Source organism: Danio aesculapii, chromosome 19 (assembly GCF_903798145.1).
Source record: "Danio aesculapii chromosome 19, fDanAes4.1, whole genome shotgun sequence".
Lineage (NCBI taxonomy): Eukaryota > Metazoa > Chordata > Actinopteri > Cypriniformes > Danionidae > Danio > Danio aesculapii.
In genome coordinates this window covers 9,249,003-9,275,161 of record NC_079453.1, presented here as the reverse complement: position 1 = coordinate 9,275,161, position 26,159 = coordinate 9,249,003, and the positions used below count along the sequence as shown (strand labels likewise).

At 34.3% G+C, this 26,159-nt stretch overlaps 3 protein-coding genes across 3 annotated transcripts; 1 reads left to right on the top strand and 2 right to left on the bottom strand.

Moving 5' to 3' along the window:
• The first annotated feature begins 2,960 nt into the window (after positions 1–2,960).
• Positions 2,961–8,329, top strand: mrpl9 (mitochondrial ribosomal protein L9). The gene is made up of 7 exons (XM_056479844.1): positions 2,961–3,272; positions 3,767–3,926; positions 5,042–5,166; positions 5,243–5,296; positions 6,310–6,411; positions 7,964–8,047; positions 8,130–8,329. The coding sequence occupies exons 1-7, from the start codon at positions 3,165–3,167 to the stop codon at positions 8,241–8,243; spliced, it is 747 nt and encodes a 248-aa protein (XP_056335819.1). The 5' UTR covers positions 2,961–3,164; the 3' UTR covers positions 8,244–8,329.
• A 1,614-nt stretch (positions 8,330–9,943) lies between these two features.
• On the bottom strand, positions 9,944–17,858 carry prcc (proline rich mitotic checkpoint control factor). The gene is made up of 6 exons (XM_056480053.1): positions 17,191–17,858; positions 17,067–17,114; positions 15,648–16,133; positions 15,244–15,336; positions 13,863–14,009; positions 9,944–13,387 (listed from the first exon to the last, which is right to left on the bottom strand). Exons 1-6 carry the CDS (start codon positions 17,440–17,442, stop codon positions 13,235–13,237), a joined length of 1,179 nt encoding a protein of 392 aa, XP_056336028.1. The 5' UTR covers positions 17,443–17,858; the 3' UTR covers positions 9,944–13,234.
• A 1,277-nt stretch (positions 17,859–19,135) lies between these two features.
• On the bottom strand, positions 19,136–26,068 carry mrpl24 (mitochondrial ribosomal protein L24). The gene is made up of 6 exons (XM_056479258.1): positions 25,948–26,068; positions 23,441–23,624; positions 20,244–20,339; positions 20,061–20,164; positions 19,580–19,710; positions 19,136–19,385 (listed from the first exon to the last, which is right to left on the bottom strand). Exons 2-6 carry the CDS (start codon positions 23,621–23,623, stop codon positions 19,249–19,251), a joined length of 651 nt encoding a protein of 216 aa, XP_056335233.1. The 5' UTR covers position 23,624; positions 25,948–26,068; the 3' UTR covers positions 19,136–19,248.
• Between the last annotated feature and the right edge of the window lie 91 nt (positions 26,069–26,159).

Sequence of the window (26,159 nt, the reverse complement as noted above, 5' to 3'; positions counted from 1 at the left end):
TGATTATATAAACACATATATATGTAACTAAACTTTTTCCTGAAGAGCCAATTTGCCTTAGCATAAATGTTTTGCTAGGGGGAAGGAATGTTTTGGTTTCACAAAGGTCACATTTTCACACACTGTCTGAGAAATCCCAGCACAGGAGGCCATTTCCTCAAGCCTTTTTTAATATCGAAGAACTGAAGCTGTGCCCTCATTATATTGCCTTCCTTTACTTTGCGATTGTAGAGCCGTCGTGCTCGTTTCAAGGCAACATTTTATGTCTACCTCCACATTAAAAGCTTTTGTGAACGTTTATTAGCATATGCAAATGCAAGTGCTGATGGGATTTGTGTTAAAGTGAGCAATGACAACATGACACTCGTTGGTTTTCTAACTCAAAACGGTCCTTATAGCCTGTACTGTGCTTATAAATTACAGTAAAAACAATCAATTATTTTATAATCTAACCCCATTATTATTGCATTATCATAATTTGTTGTATTGTAATTGATTATTATGTATTACTGGGTAAAGTAATGATGTGAACTAATTAATGTGCTACATGTTTCAGTATTAGGGGCCAAGACAGCAGTTTTCACCATTTAAATTAAATTCCTGGTAGTTTATTGGCTGGTATTATTAAAAATGGTAATATAGACAGATTACATTACAGAACTTAACATGACAGAAATAAGAAAGTTTATTTTAATACTCCAGAAAAAAGCATTGTCTGATCATCTGAAGCCCCCTTTATTTATTTATGCAGACCATGAATTTTGTGAATACATTTTGTGATGAACGGACAATTACTAACAGTACTATTTGCGGTCAATATTATATTATATTTTCAATGTAATAATTGTCTTGTGTCTTGTTTTCTTTATCTATTTTTTTACCTTTGTATTTTTGATTGTGTAATTTGTCTTCTGAATCCATCCTGTTTCACTGAAGAGTATTGACATGTAAATTGCATATACGTCGCATATTATATTGCGTATAATTTTGTACAATTTACTACAATTTCTCTGCTGTTTTCTCTTTTTTTACGCTTTTGTTTACCAAAATAATTTTTCAATTAATACTCAAGGTAGTAAGATTGAATCAGTGCATGTGAACACATTTTATACACTTTTCTGTTTGTTTTGTATCAATAGTTTAATGTCCATTTGACATGTTTTATAAGATTTGGATGCATAGCCAATTTTTGTTGATTTATATTCTTTACAAATCAATAAAAAGCCTTTTCATAAAGTTATGGTGCAGCTTCACAATCTTGAATGTGCTCTTTGAAACTTACTATTTCCACAGATTAGGATCCATAAAGGCAATCAATTGAAAAGTAAATCGTTAATAATTCAAATACACTCTATGATAAATGTCTTTAGCGTTAGTAAGGCAAAAAATGGCATATTTATTTTGCTTATTGGCGGTTGAGATGACGACTGACTTCTGAGTGAGGTCTTTTATTTTGAAATAACTTAATTACTTGGGGATCTGCTTGTATGCTTAACGTCATAATAAATCTTTGTTTATGTAGTTGTTTATAAAACAATACATAAAACAAACATGTTTAATAAACTGTTTTAGTATATTGCGTGACTAATTCGCCTCCTTTAACAAATAAACAGACATTTTTTTGTCAAGCAAAATGCAGTTCTACTTTTTATACACTTTTTTCGTTTCGTGTCAATAGTTTAGTAGTCTTTTATTTTGAAGTCATTTAGGTATCTCTGGTGTGCTTAACGTCAACTTTTTTGTTTACATGTTTATACGATAATACACAAGTATGGAAAACAAACATGTTTAATAAACTGTATAGTATATCATGTTAGTGACTAATTCGCCTCCTCAAATAGATAGACATTTTTGTCGGGCAAAATGTCCCTTTTACCTATTTTATTAGTTTTCCGTTCGTTTTGTGTCCATAGTTTAATGTCCATTTGACATGTTTTATAAGATTTGGAAGCATAGCCTATTTTTGTTGATTTATATACTTTACAAAAAGCCTCATATAAAGTTATGGTGGAGCGATCTCTAAAACTGAATGTGCTCTTTAAAATTGACCATTTCCACAGATTGGGATCCATAATTCAGTTAATTAGATAAAATAATAAATGTTCTATAATAAATACCTACTTTGAATAAAATGGCAGATTTGTTTTGTTTTTTGGCGGTTGAGGATCCGAAAACTGTTTTTTACTGAGTGAGGTCTTTTATTTTAAAATAACTTCATTACTTGGGTATCTGCTTGTATAAAACTCTAGTCATAAATGTTTGTTTATATAAATGTTTGAGTTAATACACAAATACGGAAAACAAACATGTTTAATATACTGTATTTGTATATTAAGCTAGTGACTAATTCGCCTCTGACATTTTTGTCAGGCAAAATGCACGTCTACCTATTTTATACAATTTCTGTTCATTTTGTGTCAATAGTTTAATGTCAAGTTGACGTGTTTTATAAGATTTAGATGCATAGCCAATTTTTGTTGATTTAAATTCTTTACAAATCAATAAAAAGCCTTTTCATATGAAGTTATGATGGAGGTTCACAATCTTGACTCTAAAACTGGATGTGCTCTTTAATTTTACTTTCCATTTCCACAGATTGGGATTTATGAGGGGAATTAGTCGATAAGTAAATCGTAAATAATTCAAATACGTTCGATAATAAATGTATTTTGCTTTAATAAAGCCAAAAATTGCAGATTTGTTTTGTTTATTGGCGGTTGGGAATGAAGACTGACTTTTACTGAGTGAGGTCTTTTATTTTGAAATAATTAATTACTTACGTATGAAGTCTGCTCGTATGGAACTCTAGTTATAAATGTTTGTTTATATAGTTGTTTATAGGGTAATACACAAATACGGAAAACAAACATGTTTAATAAACCGTATTAGTATATTAAGTTAGACAGCAATTCGCCTACTTATACAAAAGACGGACATTTCTGTCAGGCAAAATGTATGACTACCTATTTAGGGGTCCTTCATCATCCTTGCGCAGTTCATGTGGTGTTGTGAACGCAATGACAGATTGAGAGTTGTATGCGCTGAGATATTTGTGAATTGTGACAGTGTTTATGTCATTCTGCGTTTGGTGGCTCTTATTAATATGCGAAGCTAAGTAAATTCATTAAAAAAATCGATTTCATAGTCAATATTGGGCAACAGTCATGTGGGCAGCAGCAGCATCACGGTTTGTCCTTCAAAACGGCTGCAATCTTACAAATCTGAGATCCTCTCTGAGTCGAGTACAGAATCTGTCCCAAACAGCATGCAAGGTAAGAAAGCAGACAAATAACTCGCTAATCTGAAAATGACACATCATCATCATCATTTACGTTTAGTCGTTTAGCAGACAAAGTGACGGTTAAGGAGGCGTTCAGCGATTCAACAATAGGCAACACACAACAAGAAGTGCTGCTTATACAAAGGAACTGTTAGTGCTCAGAGAATGTTTTCTACATGTGGTTTGTCAAGCCCACTCACCTGTGTGAAGCACCTGTGTATTTCAAATACCAAAGTGATAGTTTTATAGTTAAAAACAATAGTTTCTGACAGTAATTACTGTGATATCTCATTAGCCTGTTGCAAATATGCATATTTTAATAATAATAATACTCTTTTTTTTTGTAAACACATGTACAATTATTTGTATGCAGGTACATATTTAATCCTGTATGCAGTTTTGGCTCAACTAATAATAATGAGATTCTTACAGTTTGACTCGGTTCTTTGGTTTTTGCTAAGAAACTTGTATTTGATCTGTTTTCAGAATACAGTAATTGTTGAACGCTGCTGGAAAGTTCCTCTGTCGAAGGAAGGGAAGCCACCCAGACTACATCCCCGCCGTCACAGGGTCTACCGCTTGGTTGAGGACAAAAAACACAGTCCACAGGACAAAATGGAGCTCATTCTCACTCAGACCGTGCCCAGTGAGTGATTTTGACTTTTTTAAAATCATTTTATATGTTTAAACTGTGAGATTTGAAGTAATATTTATTTTACAGAGCTCTGTGAATGAGGTGACATTATTTTTGTGAAGAAATAATATGCGCTATGTGTATATGTGTTTACCTGAACTCAAAATTTACCATGTTTATTCTGCTAGCGCACATTTTTAGTCTTCACTAAATTACTCATTATCCTTAGGCTTAGTCCCTGATCCATTAGAGGTCACCACAGCAGAATGAACCACCAATTATTGTTAGTCTTAAGGCAGGGATGCCCAAACTTGGTCCCGGAGGGCTGGTGTCCTGCTGATTTTAGCTCTAACTTGCCTCAACACACCTGTGCGGATGTTTTTAAAAAGCTTACTAAAGCTGCGGTCACACTGAACTTTTCTCCCCATAGATTTCCATTCATACACACACAAACGCGTCACACCGGTAACACAAGCTTGTGTGATAAGTTTTTGCAGTTTGCTGCGTTGGAAAGTTCGAGCTTGGTGAACTCTTGACCCACCAAATCACATCACATGATTGCGTGAGACCAATCGAAGATCAAAACATGACCTCCCTGGGCAGAAATTTTAAGCATAGACCAATCGCTCGCCTTTTTTAATGTCTAATCATCTTGTTTAATCCCGCCCCTTTTTGCAGCGCTGTACAACAGAATTTCGCACACACAAACTCTAGTGTGACTGCAGCATGAGAGCTTGATTAGCTAGCCCAGGTGTGTCTGATTGGGGTTGGAACTAAACTTTGCAGGACACCGACCCTCCAGGAACGAGTTTGGCCACCCCTGTCCTAAGGTGAAATTTGTTTTGGTAAAGCATTAATCAAAACATCTCGCTCTGGAATGGCAGTATTTCTCTGATGATGTCAGTTTGACGGCTTGCATGACATTCTTAGCCACGCCCCACGTACTAAGTTTGCTGCATCCAAAAGATGAGAGGAGGAGCACTAAAACAAACCCCCGCCCCCTACTCAATATTCCATTCAAGTTGGAGTTACGTCATCGTGCTCACATAAAAGCCTGCAGAAAATTCAAGTTCTCTCTTAAGTTAGATTTATAAACTGTGATGTTTGATGTAATATTCATTTTACAGAGCTCGGTGGACGAGGTGACACAGTTTTTGTGAAAAAGGCAGTGGGACGCAACAAACTGCTGCCCGAAGGCCTGGCTGTCTACCCCTCGCAAGACAATAAAGACATGTTTGTAGAGGAATTAAAGGTTAGTTTTGGTCTACAAATCAAGTCATTAACGTAACTTCAAGTGTTTACAATTTTTGTTTTATTTTTACTTGTAGAAACTACATGAGGGAAATCCAGAGGACCGAATCCAGACACGTACAGGACAGCAAGTGAGTTACTGAGAACTGTTCTATAAGATAAGATGTTCTGGCCTTAGATATTGCTCACTGTCTGTGTTTGTGCTCTCACTCCTCACTCAATATCTCAATATAGCACTTGGATGGGTTAAATGCAGAGGACCAATTTTGAGTATGGGTAAAACTCTACTTGACAAGGCTCACTCAAAAGTAAAAATAAGCTTTTAATAACCATTTACCTAAATGTAAAGCTTTCTGAGCCCACACTAACTTATTATTGAGTCACAAGATGCCTCCAAACCGTCAAGAACAGTGCCATGATGGATAAGCATATAAATATTTAATATGTACAGTTGAAGTTAGAATTATTAGCCCTCCTCTATATAATTTCTGTTTAATGGAGAGATTTTTTTTCAACACATTACTAAACATAATAGTTTTAATAACTCATTTCTAATAACTGATTCCTTTTATCTTTGCCATAATTTTACTAAATATTTTTCTAGATGCTAGCATTTAGTTTAAAGTGACATTTAAAGGCGTAACAAGGTTAATTAGGCAAGTTAGGGTAATTAGGCAAGTCATTGTATAATGATGGTTTGTTCTGTAGACAATTGAAAAAATATTGCTTAAAGGGGATAATTTTGACCTTAAAATGGTTTTAAAAATTAAAAACTGCTTTTATTCTTGCCAAAATAAAGCAAATTAGACTTACTCCAGAAGAAAAAATATTATAGGAAATACTGTGAAAATTTCCTTGATCTGTTAAGCATCATTTGGGAAATATTTTAAAAGAAAAATAAGTAGTATTTGTTGCTGCATTCTCAAATATTTTAATGAGCTATAGAACAGAATAGAGGCTCTCTGAAGTGCACGTAAATGTCACTTTGTTTTGATTTTCTGGAAGAAACATCCTGTGTCCTGCACATAAAAAATGTTAAAAGACAACTGGGGACGTCGGAGAGGGTCTTATTTGTAAATTATGTTATGCTGTTCTCACATTGGCACTGCAGGCTTGTGTTAATTTGTCACTGTTTATTTTGCAGACTGTTGAATTCCTGAAGAACACCGAGCTTAAAGTTCCTTTTCACACCTCAATTGAGTACTCGCTGACCAAAGAGATCGTTTGCAGACAGTTTCTTAGAAAGGTAAGAAAACTGAAAATGGAGCATTCATTGATTTTGAGGGTTAGTTCACACAAAATATTAGAATTTACTCACTGTTTACTCACCATCAAGTGGTTACAAACCTTTATGAGTTTCTTTCTTGTGTTGATCACAAAAGAAGATACTCTGAAGAAAGCTGGAAATTGGTAACCATTAACTTTCATAGTAGGAAAAACAAACACTAGGAAATCCAGTGGTTACAGGTTTACAGCGTTCTTCAACATATTCTTTTGTGTTGAACGGAAAAAAAAAATGTAGGTTTTGAACAAGGGAGAGTAAATGATGACCGAATATTCAGTTTTGAGTGAAGTTCTGTGAATTCAGAATCTTTAAAAAATAACATTAATGGCTAGATTGACTAAAAAACATGCACCTGCACAGATGTTGGTGTTAAAAACTGTCAACATTTAAAGCTTAATTTAAAGAAATATAGAGCTGACTGGCCTTAAATATGCATTCACATTTTGTTTTTTTGTTTTGTTTTTATCAGAAGCAGAATTTAAGAAGACGTTTTTAACATAACTTCAATATTATATTTACTAAGGCTTGCAAGGTCTGAACCCATCTTGCACTTACACATGCTGCGCTAGTGGAAACATGGAAAACTTGTAATGTTAGAAGACAACATTTTTCAAACCACATTATTTTATAATTTTTTTATTTGTGCTGCTCTTAATTCAATTCAAGTTTATTTGTATAACGCTTTTTTTACAATAATTATTGCTTCAAATCAGCTTTACAAAAGGTGCACATTACTGCATTACACTCAAATAATTCAGCAAAGTAAAGGTTATTAGTTACCATAAATAATTAGTAACTAATAGCTTTTAATAGTTAAAGTTGTTATATATAATGATAGAGAACCTGCAGTTATATAGTATATAGGTGATGTCTATGTTCAGTGAAGTGTATTAAGTGTTTGTGTTGGCCTTGAAGTCTTCGATGAAGCTCATAGTATTTTGTTGGTCAAAATTTGGCTAATTTTCTGTCGAATCACCCAAAGAACATTACAAGAGCTTTTCAAGTGCAGAAATTTGAGTTCAGCATGTTGACGTACTTCCAGCTGAAACTGAATATTGAGAAGGGGGCGGGGCTTTCTTGTTGCGCATCATTCCCTTATAGCAAACTAATGGTTTGGGGCGTGGTTAAGAATATGATGGCTCAATCCATCGAAACTGACATCAGAGGAGGATCCAGGCAAATGATCAGATTTTGATTGAAGATTACCAAAACAAGCATTTTTTCTGTGAATTAGCCTAAAGAATAACAACGTGCAATAACAAATAAACCTTGTACATTTTAATTTCACACCAACTAATTTGCCTGATTTAGTAAATGTGGCCTTTTATATTTAGAAACGCAAAACATGCCAGCAACCGAAAGTTAAAATGACCGTATGCTGGCTGTTTCTAACTATTTATTTTTGGCACTGGTTTGGTGTTGGAAATCAACTGATGCATGAAGTGAGGATTCTCTCAATGGCCAATCAGTATCTGTGGTGTTTACACATCTCATGGGCTGTTTTTCTGTCCAGCGCGGCGTGGTTGTGCCTCCACATGCTTTGACTCTTCCCGAGGAGCCAATCACAGGGCCTGGAGAGCACTGGTGTGAGGTCACAGTAAGTGGATTGATTTATAACTGTGGGATATATTGCTCTCACTGTTTTAGCACGCATATCTGAGCTGTGTTTTCTGTGTCAGGTGAATGGTTTGGACCGAGTCCGGGTGCCCATGTCTGTGGTGCCGTTTGTGGAGCCCAGGCAACTGCTGCTGATGAAGCAACAGCAAAGTTTAAAAGAGTCTGATTCAGAATAACGTCGTCTTTACTGAAAATGTGTCCAAAAACAATTTAAAGATTATACGTTAGGTGTTTGTACAAATAAAATCATTTGTTTTGTTTATTTCTTCCTGTTTCTAGTCTACTTTTCATTTTTTTTTAAGTTTCAGATTGTTTTGGTAATTACATTTTGATTGTTCTGGTAATTTTTCTTTAGTTAAATGAAATTATAATGACTTTAATCTCAAGATATTTTTTATTGCTATTGCTTAGCCCTTACACCATGTCCTAAATAAACGTTTTGACACGCAAAGGTTTCCATGTTAAAAAAGCAATTTTTGTCTGAAGATGGTACGATGGCGACGCACAAAATTTCAGTTTTAGAAATGGTTTTCAATTACTGCGACATCATGGCTGAACAAAAGTATAAACAACTATGACAATGATCGCCTCAGGTACTGATTATGTGCTCTATTCAGCATTAAATTTGGTATTTTGGAGCTGCTCTGTGACCTTTAAATACCGTTTTTTTAAAATTTATATTTCATCAAATGACTAAATGAATTGCTCTAAATAGAAGTTTTGCTTCCGTATCAATGACATTTAGCTGTTTTTTTTTCTGAAAATCATTATAAATATTCAATATTTAAAAAACCGAGACATTTAATGTATAGAAAGCAATATTACACATTATTGTTTTGATGCTTGAAAAAGAGAAAGATGGTACTTTATTAATCAAAATGAACAATAAAGTACAATCTTTCTCATTTTCAAGCATTAAAACAATAATGTGTAATATTGCTTTTCTACCATAGAAATAGAAACCATTTCTAAAACTGAAATTTTGTGCATCGCTGTAAAAAATTGCTTTTAACATGGAAACCTTTTACGTGTCGAAACGTCGTTTATTTAGGACATGATGTAAGAGCTAAGTAATAGCAATAAAAAATATTTTAAGATTGAAGTCATTATAATTGATTTACCTCAAGAAAAATAGTGTTTTTATACATTAAATGTCCTTTTTTTAATGACTCTTATGATTTTCAGAAATACCTGCTATAATATCATTGTTACAAAAGCAAAACTTGTACTTAGAGAAACTCTTTTAGTCATTTAATAATATAAATATTATTAAATATATATACTATTTAAAGGTCATCGAGCAACTCCAAAATTATAAATCTTTACCCTTTGTCACTGTTCTTTAAACCACTAGGTTTTTACCATTTATCAACACGACTATTTAAATTATAGTTTAATTATTATAACTTTATATTTTATCACTATAACTTTAACACATATTGATGCAAATACTTTAATTTATAATCACGTTTGACATTCAAATTCAGCAAAAATGGCAAAAAAAAAATTAAAAAGTTATCTATAACTCAACATAACTATCAACATAATATATGCACAACAGTCACCATACATGGTCTATAAATACATAAATACTGGTAAATAGAGTTTTGTGAGGAGACTGTTGATTGGATGGGAGTCAGGCCAACTGCAACTTTACATAGACAGGAAAATGAAGACCTGATTAAAATTAAGACCTACAAGACTGTATGTCCATGAATTTAAGACTTTTTAAGGCCTAAAATTAATGTAATAATTTTAAGACACCCTGGATTATATTTTGCATACCTCAGGATAAAGCATACAGTAAACATCCTTTCTGTGTGAAATGGTGCTCGTATTGAAATAACAGACAAGTCGAATAAAAACCCAAACTCAATTGAACATTAAATCATCGACCAATTTAATGTTTTGAGTCCGTTCCTATATTTTGAGACATTTTAAAAGTCTTCCTGATGTCCTTTAAATTTTCCTCAATTCTCTTTAAAATCTCTGCAAATGATCAATTGTGTTTTGAACTAACCCTTAATTTACTCAGGCCTATGCATGTTCACTTCTGGCAGTGATACAGGATTTATTCATCACATAAAAGTGTTTTAACACAGTATATTTCCTACGGGTGCAATGAAACTCTTATATTTTATTCATAGTTCTACACAAGAGTCCTCGGTTAAGAATCTACATTCAAATGAAAAACAAGCAGGTAAAAACAATCAAACCAGGAAAGATTCACTCAAACACTTTTTTTGTTTACAAGGTTTTCTGCAGTAACACTTTACAGTAACATTGTATACATTAATATGAGCTCATTTACGTTAATATACAGTTAATGCAACAATAGTGCACTTGTAAATTAAAGGGATGGTTCACCCAAAATTAAAACAAACTCATTTACACTAAAAACGCAAGTTTCCACACAAATTAAATTAAATGTTTTTACAAATTTAAGTGGACTGAACATAAAACAGTTCAGTTGTTCCCAAATAAACACTCAAGAATTATGTTGATTCAGCTCATTTTAAATAAGTTACCCTTCGTTGATTGGTTTCAAAATAAAATGACACCACATTAGTATGGAGCTTAATATATGCCAAAACTATCTAAATGTTTAATTGTGTTCATTTTAATTATTAACAACTGTAATTTAATAAAACTGAATATTATATGGCATAAAAAAGTTTTTTAATTTCTTTAATATTGAACATCTGAAATTTCAGACAACTGAATATTTTTACTTCTGATTTTTTTTCTTCAAATTTCACAATCTAAATTTTTGGTTTCGAATTTACCTATATGAAATGTGACGTCCTGAAGTTTTTCATCATGAAAACTTGAAAGTAGTGGTGTCACGATACTGAAATTTTAAAAACATCCATTTCCTGTTAACATTTGAGCGCATTCTTAAACAGCGCTGATTTGCCATTGTGTTCACATGCTCAACAGAAATGACTGTGATTGCCGTGAAGGTCATAAGTTCACTGAAATCACCGCTGTTTACTGAGTGTAACCACAGATACAGGGACACTGGAGCATTTCAAAGCCGCGATTCATAAGTGGATTGCTCGTATGTCAGCTTAGAGACAAACCAGTTGATCGACACGACTTTGAAACTCCAATGTCCCTGTGTCTGTGGTTACAGTGATTTCAGTCATTTCTTTTGAGCACGTGAACACATTGGCAAATCATCAATGTTTAAGAACATGCTCAACAGAGCTCAAATGTTAGCGGGAAATGTACGTTTTTAAAATTCCAGTATTGATTGGTATGTAATTCCAGTATCGTGACAACACTACTTGAAACTATTTTTACAAACTGCATCTCTGCAGTCTAGGATTTTTGAAACTACATCTATAAAAGTTGGATTTAAAAACCTTCAGTTGTCTTAAATTTCAGATGTTCAACATTCAAATGACGAAATTTAAAGTCAAAGCTAATTTTATTGGCATATAATATTCAGTTTAATTCAATTACAATTGTTAATAATTCAAAATAACTTAAATTCAGATAATTTTGGCATATTTTAAGCTCCATACTAAAGAAGATAATTTGAAGAATGCTAGAAACTGGTAACCATTGACATGCGTAGTAGGACAAACAAAAACTATGGACGTCAACTCATCGATGTTTACTGACTGTAATGACAGATACAGGGACACTGGAGCATTTTAAAGCCGCGATTCATCAGCGGATCACTCGTAGGTCAGCTTATAGACAAAAAAGCTTGACTTTGAAACACACCAGCAGTGTTTAAGGATGCGTTCAACAGCGCTGAAATGTTAGCGAGAACTGAACGTTTTTAAAATCTCAGTATTGATTCGTACCAATTTCCAGTATCGTGTCAACACTACTTAAAATGGTAATTTAACAAACTGCATCTCTGCAGTCTAGGAATTTTGAAAATACGTCTATAAAAATCTGACTTAAGAAAAAAAATGTAATTGTCTTAAATTTGAGATGTTCAATGTTCAAGTTTAGAAATTAAAATTCAAAACAATCTTACTGGCATATAATATTCAGTTCTAATCATTTACAATTGTTAATAATTCAAAATAACACAATTCAAGATCAGATTGTTTTGGCATATTTTAAATGCCAATACTAAAGATATTTTGAAGTATGCTAGAAACTGGTAACCATTGACATGCACAGTAGGACAAACAAAAACTATGAACATCAATGGTTACAATTCAAAATAACCCAACCAAAACAAATCAAGGGTGAATACTCGTATCTTAAAAAATATCGAAGTTGTCACGATACTGGAATTCGGTACCAATCGATACCGACATTTTTAAAATAGTCCATTTCCTGCTAACATTTGAGCGCCGTTGAGCGCGTTCTTAAACAGTGCTGGTTTGCCATTGTGTTCACATGCTCAACAGAAATGATTGTGATTGGCCACGAAGGTCATCAGTTCATCAAACTCACCGTTGTTTACTCAGTGTAACCACAGACACAGGGACACTCAAGCGTTTTAAAGTCACGTCGATCAGATGGTTTGTCTCTAAGCTGACATACGAGCGATCCACTGATGAACTGCGGCGATTAAACGCTCTAGTGTCCCTGTATCTGTGGTTACACTCAGTAAACAGCGGCAAGTTTGGTGAACCGATGACCTTCACGGCCAATCACAGTAATTTCTGTTGAGCATGTGAACACATTAGCGCTGTTTAAGAACGTGCTTAACAGCGCTCAAATGTTAGCTGGAAAATTTCAGAATCGATTGATACAGAATTCCAGTACCGTGACAACACTATTTTAGGTGAACTATCCCTTTAACACTGACGATAACAAAACCATTAATACACACAACCATACTGTAAAGTGTTAACCGTTTGTTTTGTTATATTTTCAATGCCTCGTATTGTATATACACCGCCGGCGCTCACGACGGCAGCGTGGAAGACAAGACCATCCCAACCATATTTAATGAGCAAATATAATGTCGACCTACACAACTACTATGTTACAGGGTGATTGTTTCCGACCGAACTAAAACCGGGTCACAAAACATAACGTAGTTCAAATGGAAACACAATATTAGGTAGACTTTGTTAGCCATCTTGAACTTCGTCCTCAACGCCTTTCTCAAACTCTAAAAGCTGGCCAAAACCTCTCATTTGTGCATCGCTTGGGACAGAACATTAGGTAGATCTGTATATCCAGTCTGCTAGAATCCGTACTTGGCTTGTGTTTGCCGCCGAGTGAGCTTGTTATCGGCCCAGTTGTTCTTGAGTTCCAGCTCTCGCTCTTTGGCCTGGTGAATCAGATACGTGATCTGGTGTTTGCGTCTCTGTTGGCCTGTTGGCTGATCTCCTCGTTTCTGAAAAAGGGTTAGCAGGGTCCTTTAGTATATAGGAAAAATACAGTATACAGTTGAAGTCAGAATTATTAGCCCCCCTGTATATATATTCCCCCAACTTCTGTTTTACGGAAAGAAGATTTTGTTTAACACATTTCTAAACATAATAGTTTTAATAACTCATTTCTAATCACTGATTTATTTTATCTTTACCATGATGACAGTATATAATATTTTACTAGATATTCTTCAAAATACTAGTAATCAGATTAAAGGACAATTTAAAGGCTTAATTAGGCAAGTGAGGGCAAATCATTGTATAACGATGGTTTGTTTTGTAGACAATCTAAAAAATATATAGCTTAAAGGGGCTAACAATTTTGACTTAAAAAAAAATTTTAAACTTCTTTTATTCTAGCCGAAATAAAACAAATCAGACTTTCTCCAGAAGAAAAATTATTATAGGAAATACTGTGATTGAAATGAGATTTGTGACCTTGCTGAAGGACTTGCGTGGTTCGGCCTCTGCTGTCATGTTCTTGGTCATCCACTGCTTATTTCCGCTCAGCTGATCGTCTCCTTTGATCTCCAGGAACTTGATTTCTTCTCTTCCACGATTCTGTTTTCCCTGCAGCCGCCGAAACTGGAGAAACACAGGGGAGAACTGGAATTTAACCTGGAATAAACTGGCCTCAGTCTAAGCAGAACTCATAATAATAATAACAATAATAATAATGACAACAACAATAAATATGTTATTATTATTATTACTGTTGATATTGTATTATTACTATTGTTATTACTGTTATTTTATTATTTTTTACTTTTTACTGTAATTATTAGTGCTATTTACTTTTATTATTATTGTATAGTTATATAATAATGTTAATAATAATAATAATAATAACAATAACAATAAATAAATTATTGTTGTTTATTATTATTACTGTGTTGTCATATAACAACAATGTTATTCAAAATGAAAATTATTGAAAACAAAAATTACGTTTGCAATACTACTACCGGACTATAAAATAAATATTTTATATTATTTTTATTATTATTGACTTAAGTACTGTAAGAATTAATTAGTGTTATTTACTATTATTTTTACTGTAAAGTTATATAATGATGTTAATAATAAATAACATTGTTGTTGTTTATTATTATTGTGTTGTCATGTAACAATAATGTTATTCAAAATGAAAATTAATAGACAAATTATGTTTGCAATACTACTACTGGACTGTAAAATAGATATTTTCTATTTTTGTTGTTATCTATTATTGTTGTTAATATTCACTTACTACTGTTATTATTATTTAGTGTTATTTACTATTATTAACTATATATATATATATATATATATATATATATATATATATATATATATATATATATATATATATATATATATATATATATATATATATATATATATATATGTATATATATATATTGATAATAATAAATTACATTGTTGTTTGGATATTTTTTTTATTTTAATGATGTAAAAAAGCCTGAAATGAACACTGCAATATTTTTATGATTACTATTATTTCTGTTTTATTATTGCTGTAACTTAACTAAAATTTAAAAAAAGATTATCACTTCAATTTTCATTCATTCATTTTTTTCCCCTTTATTTATCAGAGGTCGCCACAGTGGAATGAGCCGCCAACTTATCTGGCATATGTTTTACGCAGCGGATGCCCTTCCAGCTGCAAAACTAACACTGGGAAACTCATTTCAATTTACTGAAGAATAATAATAATAATTATAATATTACAATAATAAAAATAATAATAGCTGTAATTTATGCTATTACGCTCTCCAAATTTCAGAGATAAATACCAGAGCTACTAAAAACAACTAACCGCTTCATCATTGAACAACGAAGATGACCCCGACTCCTCTTCCTCATCAGCTCCAGGGTTTGGATCTTGATAGTATCCTTCCCCATAATACTCCTGTCAAACATTACGCACAAAACATCAGCTGCTAACATCACAAACAACATATATACATAATTATTAATATAATATATATACATACATACATACATACATACATACATACATACATACATATTATATATATATATATATATATATATATATATATATATATATATATATATATATATATATATATATATATATATATATACATATTTTATATATATATATATATATATATATATATATATATATATATATATATATATATATATATATATATATATATATATATATATATATACAACACACATATTAGACACCTGTGCAGACGCCTCTGGCTGTGTGTTGTCAGGAAGCTCCTGGTACTGATGTTGAAAATCTTCACTCGTCTTATAGTCTTGAATGGCTCCGACTGGCTTACTAGAGCCAAAGTCCAGCGGGGCATCCTCCACACCAGGTGGAGGGTGTAAAGAGGGTACGAACTGTTGCGCATCAACATTTTGTGGGATCACAGGCTGAACAGAGCTTTCCGGAAGAGAGAAGTAGTTTTCAGGAGCGAGTTCGTCGTCACTTCCGTCTTCGTCCGCAGCCATTTGTTTAGCTAGCTGCATGGCTGCTGATTTAGCTGCCGCTTTGATGGCGGATGGAGACGGGCTGCTTCCTGACAGACTCTGGGGCTTGGCTGCATTTGGTTTAGGTTTATCTGATGCAGGACGTTTGGTGAGTGTGTGTGGCACCAGGGGTCTCTGGGTCTCCTTCACCGCCAGATTCTTAGGCTGGGGAAGCAAAGAGGACAAACCACTGCCCTGAGAGGATATAAAGAACAAAAACAAGTGTTATGTGCAAGAACATCAAGATTATTCAGATATTAATGAGTATTATTGAAAAACGGACCATCTGTAAACAGCTCATTAACATATGTCCTCTCATTTAAACGTTTATTAACCCTTGTGTACTGTTTAAAATTGACTTTCATCATGTATGTGTCTGCTTTTGCTAAATTTTCAACTAAATTTTATATACGTTTTGTTTATCTTGATTTTTCCTTTTTTAAAATGATTTATTTAATATTTTTGGATATGGAAAAAGTCTTATTTGTTTAATTTTTGGCTAGAATAAAAGCATTATTTTATTAAATTAAAAAAAAAACATTTAAGGTCAATGTTATAAGCCCCCTTAAGTAATGTGTTGTTGATTGTCTACAGAACAAACCCTCGTTATACAATGACTCGCCTAATTATCATAATTTGCTTTCCCATAGCCTAGTTAAGCCTTTAAATTGTGCTTTAAGGTAAATACTAGAACATCAAGATTATTCACATATTAATGAGTAGGGCTGGCGATAATGGAAAAATCGGACATAGCGATGTTTTCTTTTTGTACGATATATATTCCCATATGAAAACACCAGATTAATTGAATAGCTCTGATTGGAAAATTTTCATTTATTTAGATACATTTGGGATGATCAAGCATTTTCTATGCATTGCATTTGAATAAATTACAAGCAAATCTATCTATCTATCTATCTATCTATCTATCTATATATATATATATATATATATATATATATATATATATATATATATATATATATATATATATATATATATATATTTCTTAACATCTAGTTTTTTTTTATGGGAGGGTTGTTAGCCCAATGCTCAAACTAGTAATAAAAAAAAATCTCTTGAAGTAAATATACAGTGAAAAACGAGCAAAATATACTTTATCCATACCCGAGGAGCTGTTTTTTTCCGCACTGGCTCATCATCATCAGAGTCAGACTGAAAAAATAAAAACATTACCGTCAGAAACTATTTCGATGAAATGTTTTGACATTAACGGATCAGCAAAACTCACATCTGCTGGCTTGATTTGAGGAACCACGATTTTGACGGGCTCTGTGCGTTTCTTGGGTTTGGGGAGGTCCATGGTCATCCTCTTGGGTTGAGCAGCAGCTGCAGGCTGATCTGCGGTCGGTCGGACCTCCGCGTTCTTCGGCGCGGGCAGAGAAGCGAAGAGTCCGCCGCTCCTTCCCGGAGCTCGAGCGGGTAAAACCGGAGAATCATCGCGGTCACTGTCGTCGCTGCTGTCGTAGGCTACCAGAGACATGTCCACCGAAGATGAACCCAGATCAGTTCAGAAGAGAGAGAATCACACGCAAGAATCGCTGAAGAGCTGCCTTTGCATCACTTTCACCAAAGCAGCTCCAGTATTCTCATATCCTCCTGCACTTCTAGACTTTTATGCAAAAACACTGTGAGAAAATATCAGATCACAACAACATCGATGCTACATTCGCCTTCGGGTAAATCAACGCTTGCTGCAGGAGTCGAGCTTGCACTGCCCAGTCTGCTTTTAAAATCCTTATTTTTCCTCCAGCAAGACGCAAAAAGCACGATAATGTAATAGTCTAAACAAGCAAGAAATATCTGTTTTCAATCGTATACTGTCCCTTTCTAACCATTTAGACACATAAACATCTTTTCTTCCACCATCGTGAAGGATTTCCTGAACATCCGCTGCACCGTTCCCGAGGATTAAGCGAGACTGACACCAGCTGGGCTGGAGTAGAAAAACACGGCAGTGAGTGAACGAATGAATGCCTGAGAACTAATCTAAAATGTCATAACCTTCGAGGTCCTGTTTTAATCTATGCTAAAGAGAGTACTAGAGAAGTTTTACTATGGGTTTACCCTCCAAAGTGACTGCTTTAAAAGGATTAGGACATAGGGACGAACCCTTCCAATCAAAACACAGTGTGCGACACCACAAATTTTATAGTCTGGTGCGACACCACACAATTTGTTTGCTTCTAGAAGGGATACAACTCAAGACCGATGTTAAGGAGAGTTATTTATATTATTTATTAAATTACCCATTTTTTATTAACATCTGCCCCTACACCAACAACTTTCACAGCGACAAAAATGGTTAATTAGCCTATTGCTGCTCAGTGTCACAAAAATAATGCTATACTGATGTACACATGCCCAAGTACCCTATAGTTGTACCCTTCAAAATCCTTCACTTCAAAGTGGTCAGTTTTGGGAACTTGGGTTTGGATGGACACTTCAGTATGGCGACCATGATGGTTTTCACTCTGAAGTGCCCTTATGAGTGTGAATGCACCACCTATTTATTCAACTGACAGCCTAATTTTACAAGATGGCGGCGAACCTTTCTAAAGTGACTAAAACCATCTGATAACAGGTTGTCCAGTTTTATGCCAAAGAGACGACCATGTCAGCCATTTGAAGAGAAGTTGTTCATAACAAATCTGTGATATCTATAATATTGCACATTTACAAAGTCGCTAAATCAATCAAGTCTTCAAGAAAGGCTGGTTATCCATGAAAAATAAATACATAACAGGACAGGATAGTCCAGGGAATTTTCAGTTCAACAGGGTACTCTGAACAGCGTAAGGATCCGTATCACAGTATACAGTAGTCTACATTTGAAGTGGATCAAAAGTTAAGACAAGAATGGGTGTTGTATATTGACTCTACATTCAAGAGAATTTAGACTAAAAGCATCTGAATTGAAGTCCATATAAACTTTTACATGTGTGGACTGAAAACTGGTCTAAAGTTTAGCTAATTTGAATCTGAGGGGAAATATTATGTTCATCGTGACACCAACTGGGGAATGGGGAATGTCATGGTTTGTTGTTTTCTGCAGGAGTTGGGTCTCGTACAGTTACATGGCAGAATAATGCTAATGTTCATTATATCTATTAGGATATTTTTGTGCATCAGCCAGTAATGATGTGTTTATAGCACACAAGCAAGAAAACAGAGCATAATGTTTGGTTGGTTTATTGACAGTCTCCAGAACACATACATTATTAGTCCATGATAAATAATCCTGCTGCTGTTTTTGAGCTTAAACATAATACACAGTCTCTGTGGTTCCTCAGTACCAGTAGCTTTTACGAGGCCTTCTATTTTCCTGAATGTTCATTTTCTCCATAACTTCCTCCTCAAGGGTTTTCAGTGACGGAGTATATGTTTTCTGAAGCGTGTCCTCTGGTGAAGTGTCCTTGGGTCCATCTGCAAGGTAGAGAGATCATTTCAGATTTGGGAGACATATTTAAAATTATTCAATTCATTTCATCTTTATTTCTAGCTCTTTTTACAATGTAAATTGTATCAAACCAGCTTAACATAGGTTAAAAATATTAACTAAAAAATAATAATAGTAATAAAATAAAAGAATTGTTTTTAAACTTCCTCAGAAATCGCACCTTTCCACTGTTGAGGAACGATGCCGTCTTTTCTCTGGAAGACTGGTTTTGGAATAATCCGTCCTGTCCTGACAGAAACACGCACTCGTTCGCCCTCTTCAGTGTACCTCCACTGGATTTCTGTGGGCTTTCTAACAAACATAAGACACAAACAAACACATTTAGACGTAGGTGCTTTCAACAATATTACTGTTTATTGCTGAAAAAGACAGTTCATATTTTTCACTTGTTCTGTCATAGCTTTCATCGTATTTTCATAGAAATGCCAATCTGAAGTAGGGCTGCACGACATTGGAAAAATATGAGGGTGCTGTAAAAATACCATAGGTGGTGCTGTAATGTGGATTGTATCTTTTCTTCTTTTTAGAGCTGATCTAAATATTTGTGCCTTGAAACTTACAGCAACCTGACAGGTCTAAACTGCAGTACTATGGATGTTTTGCCCTCCAGACGACTGAAAATCATGAATATTAAAGCTCACCTGTCAGTTGGGTCAATGAGCGCAATATCCTTCAGCAGCAGAGGAGCTTCACTGGCAAGGTAAGTCCCTCTGTAATCTCCAGATTTGCCCACATATCGATAATGCTGGAAAACCGTTCAAAGAGTTGCTTTTTAATAACATGCTAACAAAAGAAGTATAGTTAATATCAAGATTTGCTCCTACCGTGTTCAGGCCCTCGAGAATGACCCAGTTTCGAGGCCGGATCACTTGAGCAACTTTGCCCTGCTTTCCTTTCTCTTTGCCAGACAAAACCTCCACCTGGTTGAATTACATTGAAGGAGGATTTAATACAGATGATATGCACTGGGAGAAAATATAAAGGAGTAAATGACATTTAAACATCAACTAAAGTCAAAGTTTTAAATATTTTAGATTTGTTCTTATTTTTTTTTGAGTTATACAACTTAATAAAACATTTTTGTGCTTTTACTTGTGTTTTTACGCCATCCTTTTTATTACTTGTTTTTACTATGTATATTTCATCATTTAGATTCTTTTTGCTATTATTTTTGTTTTTTTTTAGGTCACGGGCCATTGTATAAGCAGTTCACTGCATATCATACTGTGTATGTGACAAATAAAAGTAGAATTTTAATAGGAAGTTTTGTAGATGTCTAAATGTTCATATTTGTATAGACAATCTTTAAAATTATTATTTAAAATGTGCTAAATTGTATTTACAAATTAATTAGTATATATTGTGTTTTAGTATTATCAGTATTATTTAGTGTTTTCTACCTATATACCTGTGTTTAATGTTTTAGTGTTTTCTACCTTTGTTAATAAATTTCATCAAATATTTCTTTCTCTGCTTGATGTTAATTAATATTTTTACACTGTTTTTCTGAAAAAAAATTCAGCTGTTCCTTTAGAATGAAAGTCAAATGAACCCTCTGACTGACTTAATTTATTAATTGATCTTTTTTTTTACTTCATAAAAAAGTATCTTATTTTTGACATCTTTTATGACCAACATATATAAAAACCTGGTCAAGTTTAGAACAACTTGACAGTGTAAGAGATGACAGTTTTCATATTTGAGAAAATTTAACTTTAAGACAAATTAAGCCTTTTCTTTATATTTTCTATAAATGTATTACAATGTAACATCACATCATATATCCAAATATAATCTCAAACAGCACAGGAGCTAAAAGATGCTTAGTTTCCATCCCAATTATTTTATAATAAAGTAATTATACAACAATTATTCAATTATTCAACGAACATTTGCTAGTTTACTCATGTTATGCTGGTGATCTGTCAATTTGTTCAATTCAATTCACCTTTATTTGTATAGCGCTTATACAATGTAGATTGTGTCAAAGCAGCTTCACATAAAAGGTCATAGTAAACTGGAACAGTGTAGTTCAGTTTTTAGTGTTTAAGTTCAGTTCAGTTTAGCTCAGTTCAGTGTGGTTTAATAATCACTACTGAGAGTCCAAACACTGAAGAGCAAATCCAACGATGCACAGCTCTACAGATCCTGAACCATGCAAGCTAGTGGCGACAGCGGAGAGGGAAAAAAACTTCACTAATTGGCGAAAGTGAAGAAAAAAAACCTTGAGAGAAACCAGACTCAGTTGGGCACGACCATTTTAATTTCTCCGCTGGGCAAATGTCTTGTGCAGAGCTGCAGTCTCAGTGGCGGAGGCTAGAAGCTGGCCTCAGCGAAGACTCGTCGTTCCCTGGAGCATCACAGGAATCAGTCTCATGTTATCCACTTCTCCATGACCACCACAGTAGCTGCTCAGGATACGGCCTGGTCCAGGATATGGAAACCTTGGGATCATCTTGTCGTTGGTCTTGGATCGAATCAGTGACTCTGCACTGCACTACACAGCAATTTGTCCGACCATTTCAGATTTATTGAAGTAAAGTTTGTTTAATATTCGCACATGCGTTCAATGACAACTTGTGACATGCCCCCTATATTGTATATACTGTGAACAATGTTGTACTTTGATAGTCATTGGCTGCTAAAATGATTTCACAATTTAGAATTTGCAGAGTACTTTTCGGAAATTATATTATTAAGGAGGAAGTCCGAATGTGTGAATAGAAAACAAACTTTACCTAAATGTCAGATTTTCCTACCTCCTATTCAAAAAGTAGGTAGCACATTTTGTCATCTATAAGATTGTGTTACCAGCGTAAATTTTGATGTGGAGTGATATGATATGAGGCTGTATATCGCCCTAACCTACCACTACTCCTAACCCCAACCTCAGAAGAACCATTCAAATACACTGTTGATAGCGTAATCTGATGGTTAGAATAAAATGTAAGGACAGCTGTAACATTGAGATGTGAAAATAAGGCATATGCCCACCATAATAAGAGATTCCCCCGACCCATCCACCCTAACCCCCTTTAATAAATCCCTAAATTACTAAATATGTTCATTTGGAGCTGTTTCATTTTAAATAAACAGTCAAATTGTCAGTAATACGTTTTATTATTATTATTTATAAAAGAAAAATTTAACAGTATACATTAGCAGCAAATACATTAGCTAACAGTTCAGCTCATTAAAATTAATAGCTATTATAATGAAACAGAATCAAGTTATCAAATCTCATTAACCGTTTCTTCACTGTATAACTTACACATTCTGATTAAAGAGCAATGAATGAATCTCTTATTTATTTAGATTTTTTTGTTTTATTACATTAAATAACAGGTGTCACTTTTAAAATGCGCACATCTAACATTATAATGAAAGCATTCGATTGCTTTCCTAACTTTTTATGCTCATTTAGGACTAAATTAGTTGTGTTTGAAAAAACCCCACCAAGATCGACATCTTTAAATATTATCAATTATGTGTATATGTCTGTTCAAACACGTACCCAAAACCCAGACTTTCGCTCTGCTTGAAATCGCGTGTACAGAATCCGTTTGGGAAACAGTGTCTATTTATCACTATAAAGCGCGTCTGACAGTCACGCATCGCTATATGACTGTTTTAAGGATTGCATAGAAGGGGCGACGGCACCTGTAATCTAAAGAAAAGGGAATCCCGCCGTTTTTATATTTACTTCAAAGTGTTTTCATGCCTAAACAAAGCGAAAGCACAGAACAGACTCACATTTAAGAGCAAGGGGCGGCCCCTGGTGGTTCGGCGGTATTGGGTTTTGTATAGGGAGGATCGACTCTTTAATGTTTATTTGCCACCCTTCAGAGATAGACTGAAAATACGGGAGAAATACGGGAAAATACCTTTATGGGATGATTGCGGGATAGAACTGTAAAATACGGGAGAATACCGGGAAAAACGGGAGGGTTGCCAGGTAAGACCTACCATCTTCTACTAAATATAAATTGTCAAAAGATTGAACAATGAATGAATGACTTACTGTGTCTCCTCTCACGACGGGCCAGTCCTCATTAGCAATGGGCTCAACAAACACCTTTCTTCTTCTTTTGCCGGGTGGGTTGAGCCGCCGGGCTGCGATTGTCCACGGTCTGTTCGTCCCGTAGCGGTAACCGTGTGGAAGAGCAACTTTTGCTGCCATCGAAAGCAGCGCTGTCAGTCTCATGCTGCTCAGGACAGTGAAAAAAACACATTACAGGGGGAAACATATCCATTTCAATGAAACTGCAGTCAAACTACAACTGTCATATCTGTAACACTGTCTCTTCAGGTACTTTTCTCCATATGTTTTGCTTTGGTCTCATGTAAATTCAGTTTTGTCCTTTTTCCTACAAGTTGATTATATGTCTAATCCTGTTTTACGTCTTCTCAATGACGATTCTAATTTCTGTACAAGTACACTAAAGAAGAATGTTGTTAGCTGGTTTTACAGCTGCAAAGGCGGCAATCATACAAAAGTGGTATACTCCGCACATGTGTGCAAAAACATTTTGGATTCAAAGCCTCCTTAAAATAGTGACTTGTGAAGGCACAATAGCACAAATTAATAAAGCTAAACGTAGTACCATTAATGCATGGCAATGTTTTTCTTCCATAATTTTAGACTATAAAAAGCGCAAGTGTTAAACTCGGTTGCTGGAGGGCGGCAGCTCTGCACAGTTTAGTTCCAATCCGAATTAAACACACCTGATCAAACTAATTAAGTCCTTCAGGCTTGTTTGAAACCTACAGTTCAGTGTGTTGAAGCAAGGTTGGAACTAAACTGTGCAGAGCTGCGGCCCTCCAGGAACTGAGTTTGACACCTGTGATATATAATGAATGACCCTTTAAATGTTTTTTTTCACTCTCTTTTTAGATTGAAAATTGTTGATATGTCTGTTGCTCCCCCTTCCCTGTTTGTTTGTTTGTTTGAATGTCTGTTGTGTTGTTAATCTAATGACAATAAACGTTGATCACAAGGGGAAACACACAGGGCTCGACATTAACACCTGTAAACTCCCACTAGCCACTTTGGCTGGTTGAAAATAATTTTCAAATTGGCAGATTAGAATTTTAGTTTATGACAGTTTTCACAGCTGAGAAAAAAAACAGTTTTTGCAAGCAAAAGAAAGAAGGTGAATACCGAATGAGAAAATGATCAGGCACAAGGTGAGACACAGGCTCTCCTCACTCACTGAAGAGGGCTTTGGATTCTATTTTCTTGCGTGAAGCAACCATGCCTGGAATGGTGCGATCAGTCCTCTTAGAAATAGACTGGAAAAAGTGAGGCTCGTGCATTGCTGCTTTCAAGGGCTGGAGATTTTTGGTATGCCAGCAGTTGCCGCTTTCACTTTAACCGTTCTTTAAACAGATTATCAATAGGCCTAACATTAACCTTGTGTGCGCGATCATCCTTTCATTAATCGCATGTAGAATGCTTTTCACCAGCTTTCTTTTGCTTACAGTTATTTTTGTTAATATATTTTAATTATCATCCTTAACAAAAGCATTGCTTTAATAGGTTTTATGCATTTTAACTGGTAATCTAGCACCTTCAGCCAGAACAGACTGCGGTGTGTAGTTTTAGATACATGAGAACATTTGTTTTTAAATGTCAACTGTTTTAAGAACATTTCTGTTGAATAAAAAGTGCATGTTTACAGATATATTTTGCTTGCTTTGACACATTATTTAAAATTAGTGGCAAGGAAATAATTAGTTTGGTGTGACCAGAGAAAAAAAATGGTAAATCCTAATATTGTTGAGTTCTGAAAAGTCATGTAAAATAAAACTAATTGCCATGCGATAATATGAAATCACAGCCCATTTGCTCATGCTCATTGAGCAAGGTCACAACACACAAAAAAAGTTAAATGAATGAGGAGGCTTGTGGACATAACACAAAAATTAGATCAAGTAATTTAGCAAGCCAAAGTCAAATTCATGCATATAAAATATATTTTCCCAACAACAAACTTGTGGCTAGTAATGTTGGAAAACAACTAGACATGGTGGCTGGCGATCAAAAAAAGTTAATGTCAAGCCCTGGACACATATATTTAAAGTATCTCAGAAATATATACAATGACATGTTTAGTGCATTTCTATTGTATATGCTTCATAATGCTAGATGTTTGTTTGTTTACAGCAATACATTTACATTGAGGTAAAGCTGGTTTTATATCCACACAATCGTTCATGGAAAACGTTTGACATGCTCCCTATATTGTTTACCATGGTATCGTTACTTTGAATATTCGGTCTGAAATCACACGCATATATGACTCCAATACAACATTAGCCCTATTTATTTGACTTAACAATGTTGTATTTTGATAGTCATTAGCTGCTAATATGATTTCACTACTTAGAATTACCAAACAATACTCTAAAATTGTATTATTAAGGAAAATTCAGAATGTGTTCATAAAAAGCAACGTTACCTTAATTCAATTTACTAATTTGTTTAGCGATAAGCTTTTGTACGGTTCTCGGTGCTCGTTTACCTACCTTAAATATTGCTGTTTCAACTAAAAGAACAGAATATATTTGTGGTAATCATAGATTGTATACCCACAAGGGTCAAACTTGTGCAGAACATACGCTGCTTCCTTTTCCTTCCGAGACAAGCGACGGAGCTGTCAAAATAAAAGTCTCAATTGGTAAGGTCAAATTAAAAATGCGTTAAAAAAGTAAATAACAAGAAAAAAATGCGTCAGTGT